The following is an 18,138-nucleotide window of genomic DNA, read 5'->3' as shown; positions in this document are numbered from 1 at the left end:
ACATAAAATCTTGAATCTTGTATGACAAATGTGCTCTATGGTCTGTAGGAGCTAAAGCCACAACAAAACACAGTACACCTCAGAACCTGCAAGTTATCAAGATTTCATGGTCAATTTAGCATAAAAATTCAATTACACATCAAACAACAGCCTGATTTAAAAACATTTTCATGTGCTTAAACACAGCTAAATGCTCACTCTCTTAGCTCAAAAAGTTCCTTTTCTGCTGGCAATGAGCTGATGGAAGCACCGTTGAGCCATCTTGATGGTGGATTTTCTTTGTGTCTGCAATGTATGAGAATAATGGTGATAGGTTTTGGTACAATAACACATTTATTTATGAATCCTAATAAATTATTGTGTTATTTCATGCACCCCACCAAGAGGCCGTGTCCTTTTTATTTTCATTGTCTATACCTTCGACGGTTTTGAGAATAACTTCTTTTGGGAAAAGTATCAAAGCAGGAAACAGGAAGATCGGTGTTCATTTGACGTCGTTACGTAACATGTAACCCCGCAAAACGCCTCGTGAAGTTATCGCGTGAACACAACTGTGTTTCTTTCGTCCATTCTAACTCCAATCAATGAAGGAAAACGGCATAGATTAAACACAATTGTCTCTTTAACAAACGTCTCACATTAATGTTAAGCATATTGATGTGTCTGAAGGTTTATAGAGTGTCATAGACAAGGTGTTTAGAAGTCTAAATGTCATTACGCGTAACAGCCTGTGCGTAATTGCGCACAACGCAGGCAAATATTTCTGCAAATCTCTTAATAACAATACAAACAGGTCGGTCAACTTACGGTGGTTTTATGTTGTTAACTGTGCTAAAGGGGGCGGTTTTGTTGAATAATTCATCTGGAGAAAACACAAAGGCAATGAGATGAAGAGGAGAGGCGCACTTCAGTGAAGAGGCTGACACTACACGGTCCTCATCGTGGCTTTATAGGTACCCGTCGCTGGACATGGACAGCGCAGACATCGCCTTCTGTCACTTGCAGAAACGTTTACAATGTCTTCTGCTGCCACCAAGAGGAGAACCCGGTCACAGCCAGGGACGGCAGGATCGACAGTGTCGGACCTCATCATGAAAGCCGCATCTGCCGCCGATGCGAGGGCCACCGTGTCCCTGGCGTCCCTGAAAAAGGCTCTAAAAGTCGGAGGCTACGACGTAGACAGAGCTAGAATCAGTAACGCCCTCAAGCGACTGGTGGCCAAAAAATATTTGGTCCAGGTCAAGGGTACCGGCGCATCTTCCGGCTCCTTCAAAGTGAACAAGAATCTTTCCAAACCTGCGAGGAAGAAAGGGGCGCAAGAGAAGAAAAATCAAGTAAGAAGGGTCCAGCGGACCCGAGTGAGCACAGCAGCAGTGACCGCCACTGGAGCCAGGAAGAAGGCAGCCAAGAGATCAAAAAAAGCCAGGAAGCCAACCTTTGGACGTCCTCTTACCAGGTCCCTTAGATCTGCAACCAAGAAGTAAATCCTTGTGTGGCGTCCCCTGAGCATTATAATATAGGGAGAAAAGGGGAATATTCTAATCAAAATGAAACCTATTTACACCCTAAAAAATCTTCTATTCTTAAATTGCAATTATTGAAAATAATAAAGTGATTATACTTATGACACGTGTGAGGGATTTCTTTTTCTTGAGCAAAATGTTGTTTTACTGTGGTCTGATGATTTATCAAGAAGAAAATACATGATGCAATAAAGTTTTAAATCCTGCCATAGTTTAAACGGTGCAAAAATATAAAGCCTATTTTGGAGCAAACCCATATTTCGAATATTAACTTGGGAATTTACACTATTACATGCACATTGATTTTGCAAAGAGTCACGATATAGAAAAAAAAACACACACAAAAAACCCCCAAGCAAACAAAAACAGCCCTGCTGATGATCGTGGGGGGCTCCTCGGGCGGGGTCGGCCATGGTTGTCGCAGACCCTCTTATCTGCTGCAGGAAACACGCGATGGCCCCAGATGGTGCCACCTGATAGAGATCCTGCACACCAGGAACTAATGATACAGAGGAGGAAGTGTTCAGAAATGATAAATCAAATTAAATAGGTTAACTGATGAGTTTTGAGTGTTTGCTGCATGATTTAGTTATATATTTCTAATGCTATTATTGAAATTACACAGGTAAGACTTATTAATAAGGATTTTTAAAGTCCACAATCCAAAAGGCCTGTCTCCAGGGAGATTGTTGTTACGTGTAAAAAACTGCCTTCATGACATGGGAAAAACAAACAAAAACAGTTCATACAACATAAAATCGCCACACCCGATCAATACGTGTTTACCTGATGATTTCATGTAGCTCTTTTCTGTCGTGATTTGGATGTTATTCAATGGGATTGAGGTTGGAAGCTTGTATTTGTTGACTACAGTTGGAAATTTGTGGGGAAATTCCACTGACATTGTTCACACATGATGTCCGACCATTAAAATGCAAGACTGGTTCCTGCTTTTGGTTTCATTTCTCTTTTGTGAAGTCTTACTTTATACATGTTACCTTTAAAACTTCAAATTCTATATGTTGGCCCTAAAATATATTAATGTACAAATCCAAGTTTAAGTTTAGGAAGTTAGGAAATCTGTCCACCCACCCATCCAATCATTACAAAGACACTCAGACACACAGACACACAGACACACAGACACACAGACACACAGACACACAGACACACCCACACACACACCTACGCAAAATCAAAATTTGATCAAAAGTAAAACTGCTTCCTCTTGCAGGAGGTGGAACCTTTCCCCTTTATAAATTCCACCGACTTCCTCATTTCTCTCAGACACCATGAAGGCAGCAGTGACAGTCCTGTCCCTCTTTTTCTTTTTCTTTTCCGGCTCCTCAGTCCCCATCAGCCGGCCGGTCAACTGGCTCAGACAATGCCGTGAGTTGACCAACCACTCCATCACAGCTCTGGAGGTGCTGCCGGGCGGAGGATGGGACAACCTGCGCAACATGGACATGGGCCGGGTCATGAACATCAGCTACTTCCAGTGCCAGACCACGGAGGACGGGCTCTACCTCATCCCTGACGAGGTGTTTGTCATCCCGCACAAGGAGACCGGCGTGGAGACAAACTCTGAAATCATCAGCTCCTGGCTGGAGCAGAAAAGCTGCACATCTAACTCCATCAATGCTGATGCTTCCTTCTTCTCTGTGCTGAATGGAAAGTTTTCCACAGAGAACCAGAGGATGAAAATCCACCAGGTCAAAGACTCTTCAATTACCACCAGAGTGCAAGTAAGTTCTAGCTTTTAATCTCGTCCCTTGTTGAGAATGAGTAATCATTTTAAGTTTATGACTAGTTATACATTAACGTGCTTGATGGTGGTAACGGTGATTTGTATCCCTCTCGTCTCTCCTTTAAGATCCGCAACTTTATCTACAAAGTGAAAGCCTTTCCCGACTTTGCTCTGGATGTGCGTTTCGCTCAGCAAGCCAAAGAGATCGCTGATGCAATAGAAAACAACCAAACCAAGAATGCAGACTATCTCTCGGAAAAGATGGTGCTGGAATTTGGAACCCACGTTATCACCAGTGTCGACGCTGGTGCTACGCTTGTGGAGGAAGACTACCTCACCGCCAAATACGTGTCAGACGCCACGTCGAAAAGTTCCTCCATTACAGCCCAGGCAGGCTTGAACTTTTTTGACAAGCTCAAGTTTGACATAAGCAGCCAAACCTCCACGCAGAGCTCAATCCTTCAGGGGTACCAGTCCAATATTACGTACTCCATTATCCAGAGCCATGGTGGCGGCATTCCTTTCTACCCTGGCATGACTTTGCAGAAGTGGCAGGAAAGTACCAGGAACAACCTTGTTGCTATCGACCGCTCAGGAATGCCCCTGCAGTACTTTATCAACCCCAACACATTCCCAGATCTGCCTCAGCCTACCGTCAGAAAGGTGTCTCGCTCCGTGCGTCAGGCCATTGACAGATACTATAAAGTCAACACGCGTCCCGGCTGCGTTGACATCAACTCCAAGAACTTTAATTTCCAGGCCAACATTGACGATAAGTCCTGTGACGGTCCGGTGACGAACCTCAGCTTTGGTGGGGTCTACCAAGTGTGCGTTCCGATCAGCTCCGATGCAGGCCCGCTATGTGACGCCTTGGCCCAAAAGAACCCAAACACGGGCGACTTCTCCTGCCGTGCACCGTACACCCCCACGCTGCTGAGATCTGAGAGGAGACAGCAGAGTTACACCACGTATGACTGCCATGACGAAACGCATCACTGTGGCTTTCTCGGCTGGAGTCGCTGCCATAGCAGAGTTTGTCAGGACAACTACCACGTTCGCTCCGCTACCATCAACACCTACTGGTGCTCCGTGAATACAGGAAAGGCCCCGGAAAACTCGGGGTATCTGTTTGGTGGCATCTACAGCCCCTCTCTCATCAACCCGCTCACCAATACCAAAAGCTGCCCTGCGAACTTCATTCCACTGAAGTTTTTGTCCGACGGCCAGATGATCTGCATTAGCAACGACTATGAAGCCGCCACCAGGTTCTCGGTGGCGTTTGGAGGTCTCTTCAGCTGTCAGTCAAGCAACCCACTGGCGGACTCCAAACAGCGCTGTCCTCCACAGTTCAGTCAGCATTTGGCCGCAGTGAGCGACGGATGTGAGATTCTTTACTGTGTCCAGTCTGGTTTGTTCACAGGGGGAGAGCTGCTCCCCGTTCACCTGCCTCCTTTCACCAGTTCTCCACTTATCAGCCTGCAAGCCACTAATACGGTCATGGTTCTGACGGAGGGAGAAAAGAGCTGGGTCAGAATCGGCCAGAGCAAGGAATGGAAGCTGGTCAAACTGGAGGAAATGTCTGAATCCATGCGTGAGTTTGACCCCCATAACCAGCTGACTGGTGGAGAAAAGGCCGGCATAGCCTTCGGGGTACTGGCTTTGATGGCGCTTGTGGTTGTGGTTTCAACAGTCATGGTGAAGAGGAGGCGAAGGCTGGGTGCCTGGCTGCAGAGAGGTCGCGGCTATGAAGAGATTCATGACGGGTTATTCCAGGAAACTGAAACTGATGAGACGAGGTCCTCTTAGTGTCAGTACATGGCACAAACAAGAAGTCTGTTCCTCGCTTCTCTATTTTTATGGACAATGGAAATTAGAATCACTTCAAAAGCTGTGTGATTTGGCTTTTTATTTTTTTTGCACTTAAACCCTATTCTTGTAATGGAAAGAGCCGTCACCAGACCGGAAAGTGGAAGTAATTCCGAAAGTAGGATAGCAGCGCCCCCTGGAGGCCAGTGTGAAGAACGCCACAAATCTACGTTTTTTGAGTGTTTAATAACACAACTGTTTTTGCTAATAAAATGAATCAGCACATTTATTTTATATCTTTTGAATTTCATTTAATTTTGTTTAACCTTCAGTTTCATACTACAACAATATCCTTTGCTAGTACCTTTACTGCAAATATAACAGTGAAACAATTGCAAGTCACTAAAATAATAATAATAAAAAATAAAAACAGTGAATGAGTCTGCCTCCGTGCTTGTCTGCACTTAGACCAACCTCAAGAAACCCATATAAAGCTGCTGAATGCCATCCTCTCTAAAGTGGTGACAGCACAGCTAGAAAAGGGCACAACTATGGCCTGTTTCAATGTTTGAATGAAAGCCGGTGGTGGCTTAAAGACACATGTGCTTGTGCATGTTCGGTATATATTTGGCCCTGATATTCGTTACCCTTTCGTTCTCTTGACAACTTTATCTATTTTCGGTTTCACTGTGAAGGTGCACACATGGGGGAAGGCTGGGCACGCACCCAGACCAGTTTCCAGCTCATCCAGGGCCCTATGTGGACATTGGTGGCTTTGGTACCTTGCTCAAGGGTACCTCAGCAGTGCTCTGAAGGTGTTCTTGCACCTTCCTCTAATACCAGAACATCTTACATGTTTTGTCGGCACCGAAGCTTCAACTGAGATCCCTCCACTTCTCAGCTCAGCCCCCCATGGCCATAATATCCAGAAGTCCCTGAAAGCTTTAGTATAATATAATATCCCAGAGTCAAATTTCTGATTCATCCTGAAACACTGTGTCAGCAGCTCCAGCATGATAAGTGAGACCAGCAGTCGTGCCCACAGCACGTGCTACTTAAAGAGACACATACATTTGATTTAGAAGCAGTCAAACTCTAAATTCATTTAGATGTGCAGTTCTCCATGAACCCAAATCCATGTATGGGTTCATAGGTCGTACTGTCGATGTGGTCAGACATGTTTTAACTACAGCGGTGAAAAAGCTGCAGATGTGGCACCCAAGAACACACTAGTCCAAGCAAATCTGGGTTAAATAAGTGGTTCATTGTGGCGTTTAATGCTTTGATGGAGACAACATAAACAGCAGAGAAGCTGAGCTCATGTCGGGAAGCCGGGCCAGCTCACACGTTAAAAACACATGCAAGCATACATACATGTGAGCATTTCCCATAAAGAGGACTCACTAATGTCCGCCCTTCCTCTCGTGACTGCACAATAATCTCCATCCCCCAGCACACACACACACACACACACAGACACACACACAGCTGTGAGGGATTCAGAAAGCTGGGTCATATCCATCAAAACAACCCACTCACGCTGAGGAAATTGTTAAGGCCGTGGGGGAGAGAGAGAAAAAGAAGAAGAGAGTGAGGGAGAGAGAGAGCGCCACATAACCTTGAAAGACAGAACACTGCCTAGTTACCCAGCAGGATTTTGGCGCTGCCTGCCAAGAAGGCGAAACTCTTCCAAGCGCAATCTCCTTCCCATCCAGATCAGGAGAGGAGCTCGCTCGGAGAACATCGTTTACGGTGAGCTGAGCACTTTGAGGGATAGAAGAAGAGAGAGAGGGAGAACAAATGTATCATTCAGGCTACTAGAATCTGCAGAGGAATTTAGGAAAAGACAGAGCGGAAACTTCGTCCAAAGTCCATAAACGGAACAAAAGGAAGACAAGAAGCGTTAAAATAATAAGGTAAGACTTGAGGTCTGAGAGAACATCTGGTGGAGGATTATTTTGGTTTAGATTACAGAGCGGATCAGAAATTACTCTATAAAATGCCAGAATTTTTCTGGCTTGAGCTCAGTACCATCAACAAACTGGCAGACTTCTGTCTACAGTGACCTCAATAAAAAGTTTAACACTGTCACTCTTCCCGTTGTAACATTCAGGTAACCATGCGAGCAGCAGGACACAAAGGGAACAGCTATGTTCTTTTTGTTCTGGCTCTAGTGGTCACACTGGAGGTCCGCAGTGGACAGACCTGCTGGACCGCCTCAGGTCCAGAGTGCGAGAAAGCCCCTTTTGTGCCGGGCCACAACCTGGCAGGGGAGGGGTTCGATGTGGTGCGTATGCAGCGAACAGGAGCATTTGTGATCAACGTCAAGGGGTACATGAGCGACAACAGCACCTGCACGCTGTGTTCCAACCGCTTCCAACAAGGACAGGTACAAAAATGCAAAGTTCTAGCTATGAAGTCTCCATTCTTGGACCATTCTCCTCCCATCTCGCCGCTCAGAGTCAGAAACTCCCAGCAGCTGTTCTCGACTGGCGCCCCTTCAGCCGCTGCAGCAAGCAGCTCTCCAGCGCCCTCCACCACTCCGTGGACTCCCTGTTACGCAGTTCCTCCTCCCTGGTCCGGAACAACTGGGGCATCGGACTGAGCTTGGAGAATATTGGCAACGCCGTGCTGGGAGGGAGCCGCTCAGACCTGGCAAAATTCGCACGCTTGCAGCACAGCGTGGACAAGGCCACCTTCGCCATCCATGAGATCAGCTGCACCTACTACAGGTAAAGCCCAGCAGCTGGGGCGCGATGGCGTCCATCCATCCATGGTTGAAGTACAGCTTCTTTGTTTTATTTGTACAGCTACAGGCTGGCTGATCACCCCCAGCTGAGCGCAGAGTTCACCAAACATCTGAAGAGACTCCCTCAGGGTTTGAATACGACCCAGGACAGAGCCCTGTACAGGCGGCTGATAAACACCTATGGAACTCATTACATACACCAGGTTATACAGCTGACCATGTTGGACATTGAAATTTGCTGTAAAGAAGCATCAAACGCTTTTTCTGCCTCCCTCGTGCAGGTCCAGCTCGGCGGGAAGGTGAGACGGGTAACAGCGTTTAGGACCTGTCTGGCTGCGCTGAAGGGCTTCGCCGAGATCGATGTCAAAAAGTGCCTGAACGCGGAGCTGCGAATGTCTCTTGGGTTCCTCCCTGCGAACGTGACCCTCTCCAACAAGTGTGACAACCTTCTGAGGGGCAACCTGAGCATGGGCTTCTACCAGGGCTTCATGACCCACAAGATCGAAGTGGTTGGGGGGGAGAGATACTTCCCCGACATCCTCTACCAGCAGGACCCGTCGGAGGCGTATGACAGCTGGATGAACAGCCTCCACGATAACCCCGACGTCGTCTCTTACGCCATCTTCCCTCTGCATCAACTAGTGCAGGACTCGCAGATCGCCGCCAATCTGAGAGACGCCATCACAGGGTACATTCAGGAGAACCAGCTGAGGGAGGACCAGTTTGGGTCCAAGAACTGCTCCCCGACCCCGAACCTGGATCACAACTGCTGCCCCCTACGGTCCGGCAGAGGAACTCTCAAACTGATGATCCACAGAGCTGCGGGCCTGAACGCCGACACCTTCACGAAGACGGACGCCTACGTGAAGATCTTCTACAACGGCATCTACGAGGAAACAGAGACGGTGATGGACGACGACGAACCAGTGTGGAACGCCGTTTACGACTTGGGGTCAGTGGAGGTGGGTCTGGAGCTGAGGCTTGAAGTCTGGGACAGAGACGTGTTCTACAACGATGTCGCTGGAAGATGCATCGCCGTTCCCGAGAGGGGAACACACTCTTTCAGCTGCCAGCTGAAGAGAGGGGTTCTCTACTTCACCTATGTGGTCAAGTGTGACGCTCACCTGACGGGTTTTAGGTGTGGGCGCTACTCTCCCAGCGCCGAGTAGGTCGCTACAAAACAAGGTCAAGTTTAACATCTGGATACAGTCTATAACCTGTTCATAACAATGTTCTTTTTTTCCTTGGACCATATTACTGTATATGCAAAATAAAGTGATTTGTGACGCTGAATGTTAGCAACTAAAGTCTTGTAAACACTGTTATTTTGTTTTTTTATTCGGTTGAAAGAGGAACAATAAAAAACCAAAACATACAAATGCCATCAGTCTTATATAGTAACACTTGTAACACGTTTGTACAGTACGAGAACGCAGCGGCTACACCCTGAACACATCGACCTTCACCAGTATCACTCGGCGTGAGCACATTTCAAGTCGAAGCACCGCGTGAACAAACACTTTGTAATTTCTGTGATGCTTTGTTTAAATACGGTAGAAAATCCGAATATTTCCGATATTAGCTTGAGCTCACCTAGATTCATCCGGAGGGTTTTCGCTTAAAAAACGACATTACGACCGACATTCTAGTCTGGATGAGTTTCCTCTATGAGTTTTGAAGAGATAGAAGAAAATTCCAAATGAGATGTTGTACAAAATGCATGCAGGAGCTCTGGTGTGAGCATGTATCACCGACTGCCAGTAAGCCTCTTATCTAAACCACTGTGCCACAGTTGGAATGCAACTGACAACATCTGAGCGCCAGCAGAGACGTGACGAATTCCTGATGCTAACATCTAAACCCCATTTTTGTTTTCAGGCTTCTCCATTAAGGCCCATGTGGTACATGAAGTATTCACAAGTACATAAAATGTGAGTTTTGCCTTAATGTACTGGTTTTACAATCATGTGCTTGGAGGAAATGGCAGCATATATTGGTCATCTCTCAGTAGTTTTCTCATCAAAATGAAAGAAAGTGTGCGTTCAGTCAGGATACTCAAGTCTTCCGGCAATCCAAGAGGATTGACACGCGCCAAGGTTCAAGTGTGGTTTACAGTCCGAGGGAGGCTTTGAGCAACGACGCCATGTCTTCAGTTATGGTCCCCTCAACACCTTAGGAAAAAAAGAACCATGGTCAAAAATGTGACACGCCTGCTTCCATATAGTAGAAACCCAAAATGATTTGTTGTCGGGTCTGTTGTTTTTTAGCCGCGTGCTACGTATCATCATCCAGCATAAAAAGATAATCCAAGAGTTTATTTTCACAATCCCCAACTGATGTAAAATCCATGTGCAGTGATGTTTTTCCAGAAAATTCAGGGTTTAAGGGTTACTCAAATACGCATTTTCTGCATTAAGCATCCATTACCAACTCAAAAACACCCATCATCCATAAAGCTTTTCCTTCTACTGTATGTGGCACAGAGCAGTGCTGCCATCTGCCAGACAATGTGCGCTAGTCCTGAAGTGCTGATAATGACCGACTGTTCCACCCACTGGACGAGTTGTGATGTATCTGTGACCGAGATGTTTGATCCCGCCTTTCTGTTCAGGTTCAGGTTCAGGTTCAGTTTGAATTTTGCTTTTTGATATCATGTTTTCTGAGGCACAGATGGGCCAAGAGATGCTTGGAATGAGGTCAAGAGTCAGTTTTTAAGGACGAGGGTGTGGCATTTGTTTAGCGTTCAGTAATTTGATGTTTAGGCTACTGGTGGCAGAGAAAATGACAACACATGTAACTACTGTAATTAGGAATTATCTCAGGAATTGCTGCATTTCCTATGTGGATGTATCTGCTCACCCTGCTCAGCAGCAGTCATGTCCTGTTCCAGCTTTAGTTTCTTCTGGCCCAGCTGCAAAATGCACTCGTCTATACTGTCCTTGCTGATCAGCTTAATGACCCGGACAGCCCTGAAAGAGAAATGTTAATTAGTCCTGAGGCGTCCTTTCAAATTATTGTCAATGTGGCTGCTCTCCATTTGCGGGAACAGATTTTTTCCCCGAAGAAGGTCCAAAGACCAGCTTAACCAAGACCAAACAACTCTTAAGATCGGGACTCCATCCCACCTGGTCTGTCCCACACGATGACATCTGTCCTCTGCCTGTTTGTCGTTGTAGGGGTTACAGTCGATGTCGTGTAAGATGACGACGTTGGCCGAGGTGAGGTTGATGCCAAGGCCGCCCGCGCGCGTTGACAAGAGGAAGACAAATATGTCCGGATCTGTGTTGTACTCATCAATCAGCACAATCCTACAGGACAAAAAGACGTCCGGGCTCAATTTAAGCCCCCTAAAATTCCTTTAACACAGGTAACCCAGTAACACCAGTTACCTGTCAGCGATGGGTGTGGATCCATCCAGTCTGATGTATCTGTGACTGAGATGCTTGAGTAACACTTCTATAATATCCAGCATCATGGTGAATTGACTGAATAACACCACTCGGTCACCCTGTAGGAATAAAAATCCTCAAACTAAGCTACACGATACTTGCGAACTTGGAAATAACCGGCGCTCCGCACATCTGCCTTTACCTTCTTTTTAAGAGAGGTCAGCAGCTCTTTGAGGAGGAGGAATTTCCCAGAGTCAAGTATGAGGTCGATTTCTAACTGGTAGGAGCCAATGGAGGAGTACTGCTGGCACAGTCGGTGCAGCTCGAAGTCTGACATCACTTCCATGTCTTCTTGAATCAGAGCGGCGTCCGCGTCAAAGTGACTCGGCTCCTGCGGACACACACGCATGTGGGTGAGGTGACAAGTACAAAAGGAGGAGCCGAGTGAGGACGGGACAGGCCAGAGTGGGACGGACCTTCAGCATGAGTTTGCTCATGGCTTTAAGTTTTTCTGCAGTGTAATATTGTCGATGGAGCAGGGGGTGGTTGGCCATCTTCCTCAGCTGCATCATCACATTACACAGCTCACGCTCTGCAGAGGAACGAAGTGAGAGGAGGAGGTGTTATTTCTGCCATGTATACGGAAGGGAAACTTTAGACAACATAAAGAGGAGCGCATTAAGCTCACTCTCTCCGCTAGTGGAACGCTTGAGCTTCGTGAAGAGGGCCTGATAGAGAGCACGCTGTTTTTCACTCATCAAACACGTCTCGACTTTCTCCTCCTTGGCTGGTAGCTGCTTGAGAACCTGGATAACAGAGACAAATCACCATTTCTAATGTTTAAAGCTCTTTTAAATTAAAGTCATTGTCAAAGGAAAGAACTTGAAAGACACAAACTCACGTCACTCTTGATTCTTCGGAGGATGAAGGGTTTCATGATGAGTTTGGCCTGAGAAATGCGATCTCTCTCGAAGGGGCTCTGCTCCTCGTGGGATTTCTACAGTGCAACATTAAATGTTGGTCTATAGAAGAGACGCATCTGCAAATAATCAGCTTTAGTTTGGAGTCTTACCATAGAAAACATTTTAGAAAGCTGAGAAGTGGAGCTAGAGAACATCGAGGGCATGATGAAGTTCAGGAGAGACATCAGTTCCAGGAGGTTGTTCTGCAAAGGAGTTCCTGTCAGCAGCAAGCGATGCTCAGCCTGTACAGGGGGGAGGGAAGAGAGAAGAGAGGGGGGGAGGAAGAGAGCGAGAGAGCGAGAGAGACGTTAAAGGAGGTGCAAAGCTGGAACGAGAAAATATGAATGAATTCTGATTACTAACAGAGAGAAACTGTGATGAACTAACATTGATGGCCATAAGGTGGCGATAGCGCAAGCTGTTCATATTCTTCAGCATGTGACCCTCATCAAACACGGCGTACTTCAGACGCAGCTTGCGAAACAGGCTGCGATCGCTGTCGTTTCCGATGGCCAAGTTATACCTGAGTAAAAAAGGACAGGCTGTCACTGAATTCATTCATGCAGTGTAGTGAGCCCCCTACTGTCTGGGTGTGCGTTTACTCACGTGGTCACAATGACGTTGTACTCAATGTCTTCATTGAGAATTTCGTGTCTGAGATAGCGACGGTCGTCAATAGATCCTGCACGATCGTAGAAGACAAAATGTGTTGCTTCAAAACATCTAAATAGGACACGTATGCGCAGGTACAGATACACAGTGTATGCTCTCGTTCTCAACTATTCAGCTCCAGTACAGTCAATTGTTTAGATTCTATTCTATATACTGTCAATAATACATCCAAAGTGACTATTAAAGAGTGTGGAGTGAACATCTGAACAATCAATGGTCTCCAGTGCTTTATATCACCATTGGCAGCATTGGGAACTTCAATTTAGGTGGCACTAAAATGACATTTTGAAAAACATCGTTGTTGGAAACCTGAAGAGCAAGAAGTGTTTGGGGAAACACCGCCACCTCGTGGTCAAGCCCGATGATAATCAAACCCGCGTGCTAGGGATTTCACCTGAGAGCACAAGAGCTTCCAGCTTTGTGCAAACACGGGAAAAAATCTTTACCAGCAGCGTAAAACCTTTATTTCTGGGGAGAGGGGTCAAAGTTCAATGTGAAGAGAAGAATGAAGAGTCTTACCATAATAGACTACAACTTTAAGGCTGGGACACCACAGCTTCAGCTCTCTGACCCAGTTATCTACAAGAGCATTAAAGCAAGAAATGAATGAATCAATACCAGAACTTGTGTCCAGCATCAACAGCTAAATCTTTCAGCAATGGTTACCTAGTGTGGAGGACGGCACAGTGATGAGGTGAGGACCTTCTATTCCATTCTGATACAGCTGGGACAGAAAAGCTATAGCTTGGATAGTTTTCCCTAAACCCTGAGAGGAAAAGGAAGGAAAAAAAGAGATTCCGAGCGTGAAAAGCACATATCTAATTGAACACCGACCCTTCGGAATAGAATCCTCGTACGTATGACCCTCGTCACTCCACAGCAGCTTTCTGGTGGCAGCATTCACAATTATTATAAATATTACAAGCATTTCGCAACATCTGTGGTTCTCAAATTAAACGTTGCAGATATTAGATGTAATCTGCATCTCTAATCCCAAGTTTGCTCACCATCTCATCGGCCAGGATGCCACTCAGTTTGTGCTCGTGCAAAAGCAGCAGCCACTTCAGACCAATCAGCTGATAGGGCTTCAGTTGGAACCTGGAAGAGGACAGACAGACAGACAGACAGCGTCCTAAACATTTCAGAGATCAACATCAAACAGTTCAATCGAGACAAATGAGCTGCACATTTAAAAAAATTGCGGATCGAAACCAGTGATTTACATTAACGTGGACTATTACTCACTGGTTGTTGAGAACATGCGGCTGCTTCATGGAGGCGGTGCCTCTCTGCATTACCATGGTGACCTGTTTGACCATTTTGGAGGAAATACTCTCACATTTGGACATGAGCCCCAGGACGACCTTTCGCTCTCTGAGGACGACTTTGCAGCCCATCAGTAAGTCCTCCGACAGCCCGTTGTCCTTATGGAAAACTTCAAGCTGAAGAAGAGAGCATGAAGCTCAGATACACATCAAATACAACAGCCCCAAATAAACAAGCAAATCTTTGTCGACGGCTCTTTGATGCCAGTCATATTCATTATCGGAATCATCTTTTCTCACCAAGCTTCTCCAGCTGTCGAAGGGTCTGAGCTCCACGATCTTTTGGGCCTTTTTGACGGAGCAGCCAGAGATCAGAGACATCTCGTCCACAGACGCCGTCTGGAAGAACTTAACAATCTCCGTCTTTATCTCCGTCATGCCCTCTGTGGCGCTCAGCTCCTCGTCCGAGTCCTCGAACTCACTGCTCAGCGTGTCTTCGGGGTCGTTCTCTTCGTCTGAGCTCACGTGTTGATCGGAGGCGCGGGCCTTCCTCTTGCTCTCTGCTGCCTGCTTCTTGGCGATACTGGTCCCGCTGGCGAACTGGGACAGCATCTGAGCTGTGGAGGAAGTGGAGGTGGTTTTCCTGACGGGGGGAAGCGAGGACGCGGACTCGGAGCCTTTGGTAATCCACGGCAAAAGTGTGGAAGCGCTGCTCTGTGTCTTCAAACGTTTGTGGGCGTCTTTGTCCGAATCGCTGTCCTCGCTATGCCTCGCAGCGTCCGAGTCGCCGGCGCTCTCCTCCGACTCACTCACGCTTTCATAGTGCTTCTTTTTACTGTCCTTGCCCGACTTCTCTTTACTCCTGGATTTCTTGGGCTTCTTTTCCTCCATTTCTGGGGAGCTGAAGGAGGTATTATCTGCAGAGATGAAAGAAAAGAAACGACACGAGAGCGAATGAGCATCAACGCGTGACCACGACAGCGCAATTAACGGAGGAAGCCGCTCCCACCGGAGTCGGAGAACATCTGCAGAACATGCAGGGCGTCTTCCACGTTCCAGTCATGTTCCTGCAGCACCATTCGCAATTCCTGCAACGTAGAAACACAGAGGTGGACTTTGAGGTGTTAGCAGAGTTTATAATGCTGAAACAGAAGTCCTCCACGCGGTCATGTGATCGGAGTGACGACCTCATGCTCTGAGCCTGTGCATTGTAATTATTTCCCCTCATCTATAAATTGGACTGGACAACAATAAGGTGAAATGGTTTGATGAAGGACAGACAGGAAGAGCGTCCCATCTTACCTCCTTGTCCTGGTCAGGAAACTTTTTTTGCAGTTTTCTAACCATGCTTTCCTGCGTCTCCCAGCTCGGACCGCCGTCCTCCTCGTCGGTTTTAACAGAAGCCTTTTGGACCAACAACAGGTGCCACATAATAATATGAACAGGTGAAATAGCTCTAGTGCCAGTTTGTATCCAAGCGGACCAAACGATCAGGAATCTTACATCGGACGACCTCCTCTTCTTGCTGGGATGAAGCTCATCGCTGCTCTGAGAACTGCTGGATCCATCCGGCTTCCTCTTCCGTCCTACAACTGAACAGAGAAAACAACATTTTTGATGCAGAAGCACCGATATCCTGAAGAATTCACCAATCTGTGTGGTGAACCGTTAGACTGTGATCAAGCATTTTAATCAGTAAACACAATAACAACAACAACAATAATAATAATATAATAAAGGCTATAGGAAACAAAACTTGCCTTCCTTATCACCATATCTCAAGAGACAGGTTGCGACGGCTCCTTCCAGTGTGGTTGTAGTTGTAATGACCTGGAAATATCGATTTTTAAAATATTTTTAATAATGCTAAACAAGTCGAAAAGATGAGGTTTAGGAAGCCAACTCACGTCCAATAGCTGAGTTCTTGTCAGCTGAGGAAACATCTCTCGTATTCTGCTTATTTTCTCCTCTAATTCACCGTCTTCATCGTCTGTGTTAGATTCCGATGTTTCGGTCGATCGCCCTGCGGGGTTCCTACGCAATAAAGAGGACGAGTTAAAACGAGAGAGCTCAGCAGCGACGGGAACGAGGGAGAATCTGCTTCACACTTACTTCTTTTTCCTGCTTAATGATATTTTGGTGGTCGGTTCAGACAGGAGCTCATTATCGTCCAAATCAGAAGATACGACTTCCTCAAAGACAACTCCTCGGGCTTGGGGCTTTGGTGGCGCGTTGACAGCTTTCCTCTGAGCTGCGAAGACCAGTACACATATTACCACACATGCTTTTACTATTCCATCTCCTGACATATACAATTTTAAATGGTAAGAAATACTATAGTCTTCTACTGTATGGATCACTACACGTTGATAAATCTAAAAGAAAATCAGCACAACTGTTATTGTATTTGCAAGCAGGAGTTTTCAGCATTAAACAGTTCAGTTTAACAGGATTTATCTACTAATGTAGCACATTTTGCGAGGTTTTTAATTGTTGCAACATTGGCTGCGACCTTGCGATGTTTCCAGGTCAGGACAGTCGTCCGATGATGAACATTTACGTTTGAAAAAGGATGACAGCGGGTTTCTTACCGCCACATCTGGCTACCGCCGCTGTTAGTTAACATCTAACATCTGCTCGTTACCTGGTTTATTCTCCTTCTCCGAATCGGGACTTCGGGAGAAGCAACTCTCCTCTTTGTTCGACGCCGTCGTTGACTTCTTGTCATAGCGAAAACGGTCTAGGTTGAAAGTGCTCATTGACATTCAGCTGGAGACCACTCGTCAAAATCCTTTGTCTCTTTGTACCCAGCAGTATCTTCTGGATCCTACAGCAAGAAGCGCTCCTTGTTGGCCAATGTGACAGCCTTGCTAGCCGACTAGCGACGTGTGTTAGCGTTCATCAAAGCCTTAAAGGCAGAATGGATTTAAGTTGTGATACCGGTTCCCTCTACAGCGCAATGTAGTAAAATGTGTCGACTGACCAAATGTGCAATACGACTATGTGAAAGGAATTCGTCTGGAGTGCTGTTACGATCGACGTTTTCTCGATTACAGCCGGTTTCCCGCGATCTTCAGCGGCCCTGGAGGATGTCGTGTCGGCTTCTTTCATTGGTCCGAGAGCAGGAGGAAGGCGGAAACTCCCGATTCCGTCAAGATAGTTCACCGTGTGTTACTTCCGTTACGCTCGACTTCCTTAAAACCCATGTGTTTTATATAAAATAGACATAAATACAATGCATGCCAATTAAAATGCGACGGCCTGTATTCCCATACAATGTAATTTCCAACGATCCAGTCAGAGACATGTGTTATTCTAAATTTTACATGTCTATATTAAATCCTGTACAGTGGGATTTTGGAATAGGAGGTGAACTATCTAGAACTTGCTCAGCTTCACTTATACAACCAACAAACATGATCACATAAGAACCGAAAAGACCCATCAGAAACAGCTTTTTTTTTAACCTCATAACTTAATGCTTGTTGGCTAATTAACCTCCAAAACTACAAATAGAGCAGTTACATAATAAAAATTACACCTAGTCTCAAAAAGCCGGGCAGTTGTGACCTCCAAACACAAGTGATTGGGTAGGACACTTAAATGCAACACATATGTTTATTATATATTTATTATATGAAAATGTACACATGTGTGGCAGGTTAACAAAGTAATGATTAAAATTAAACACCTATAACACAATACACTGTTCTTTAAGAAACTCCCCAGAAGTTTCCCATGCTGCATTTCTGAACAAATTTCTTAACTATTATAGTATTTAGGCCAAAAAACCTTTAAATTGGAGATGAAACATTTGGTATTGAGGTTACGTTTAGTTTCAAGCATATAGCTTCCAATCAATCAATCAATCAATCAATCAATCAAAGATAATTGACATTAAATATATAGTGAAAATGATACTGTAATAAAGCAATCATTAATTTAACATTGTTTTATATTTTACACTGTAATTAACAGAAAAACTGCAGTTTACATGTTGCAAAACTAACAAGTTCAGAAATAGA

At 45.8% G+C, this 18,138-nt stretch overlaps 4 protein-coding genes across 4 annotated transcripts; 3 read left to right on the top strand and 1 right to left on the bottom strand.

The window, feature by feature from the left end:
• The first annotated feature begins 841 nt into the window (after window positions 1–841).
• Window positions 842–1,627, top strand: LOC130525469 (histone H1.1-like). Its single transcript, XM_057032278.1, has one exon. The coding sequence runs from the start codon at window positions 1,017–1,019 to the stop codon at window positions 1,482–1,484; it is 468 nt and encodes a 155-aa protein (XP_056888258.1). The 5' UTR covers window positions 842–1,016; the 3' UTR covers window positions 1,485–1,627.
• A 1,170-nt stretch (window positions 1,628–2,797) lies between these two features.
• mpeg1.1 (macrophage expressed 1, tandem duplicate 1) lies at window positions 2,798–5,509 on the top strand. The gene is made up of 2 exons (XM_057032275.1): window positions 2,798–3,268; window positions 3,397–5,509. The coding sequence occupies exons 1-2, from the start codon at window positions 2,816–2,818 to the stop codon at window positions 5,074–5,076; spliced, it is 2,133 nt and encodes a 710-aa protein (XP_056888255.1). The 5' UTR covers window positions 2,798–2,815; the 3' UTR covers window positions 5,077–5,509.
• Window positions 5,510–6,633: 1,124 nt separating this feature from the next.
• prf1.5 (perforin 1.5) lies at window positions 6,634–9,209 on the top strand. Its single transcript, XM_057032276.1, has 6 exons — window positions 6,634–6,828; window positions 6,890–6,992; window positions 7,190–7,465; window positions 7,537–7,808; window positions 7,887–8,028; window positions 8,107–9,209. The coding sequence occupies exons 3-6, from the start codon at window positions 7,196–7,198 to the stop codon at window positions 8,992–8,994; spliced, it is 1,572 nt and encodes a 523-aa protein (XP_056888256.1). The 5' UTR covers window positions 6,634–6,828; window positions 6,890–6,992; window positions 7,190–7,195; the 3' UTR covers window positions 8,995–9,209.
• smarcad1a (SWI/SNF-related, matrix-associated actin-dependent regulator of chromatin, subfamily a, containing DEAD/H box 1 a) lies at window positions 9,143–17,232 on the bottom strand. Its single transcript, XM_057032274.1, has 23 exons — window positions 16,758–17,232; window positions 16,226–16,364; window positions 16,021–16,147; window positions 15,874–15,943; window positions 15,617–15,705; window positions 15,416–15,517; window positions 15,123–15,201; window positions 14,414–15,030; window positions 14,094–14,290; window positions 13,856–13,946; window positions 13,515–13,614; window positions 13,368–13,427; window positions 12,783–12,858; window positions 12,564–12,699; window positions 12,287–12,418; window positions 12,116–12,211; window positions 11,903–12,020; window positions 11,691–11,806; window positions 11,417–11,605; window positions 11,215–11,333; window positions 10,951–11,133; window positions 10,685–10,794; window positions 9,143–9,996 (listed from the first exon to the last, which is right to left on the bottom strand). The coding sequence occupies exons 1-23, from the start codon at window positions 16,876–16,878 to the stop codon at window positions 9,935–9,937; spliced, it is 3,129 nt and encodes a 1,042-aa protein (XP_056888254.1). The 5' UTR covers window positions 16,879–17,232; the 3' UTR covers window positions 9,143–9,934.
• Window positions 17,233–18,138: the final 906 nt, after the last annotated feature.

This window comes from Takifugu flavidus, chromosome 5 (assembly GCF_003711565.1).
Source record: "Takifugu flavidus isolate HTHZ2018 chromosome 5, ASM371156v2, whole genome shotgun sequence".
Taxonomy (NCBI): domain Eukaryota; kingdom Metazoa; phylum Chordata; class Actinopteri; order Tetraodontiformes; family Tetraodontidae; genus Takifugu; species Takifugu flavidus.
The sequence above is the reverse complement of the archived record's forward strand: the minus strand, read 5'-3'. Positions and strand labels throughout refer to the sequence as shown.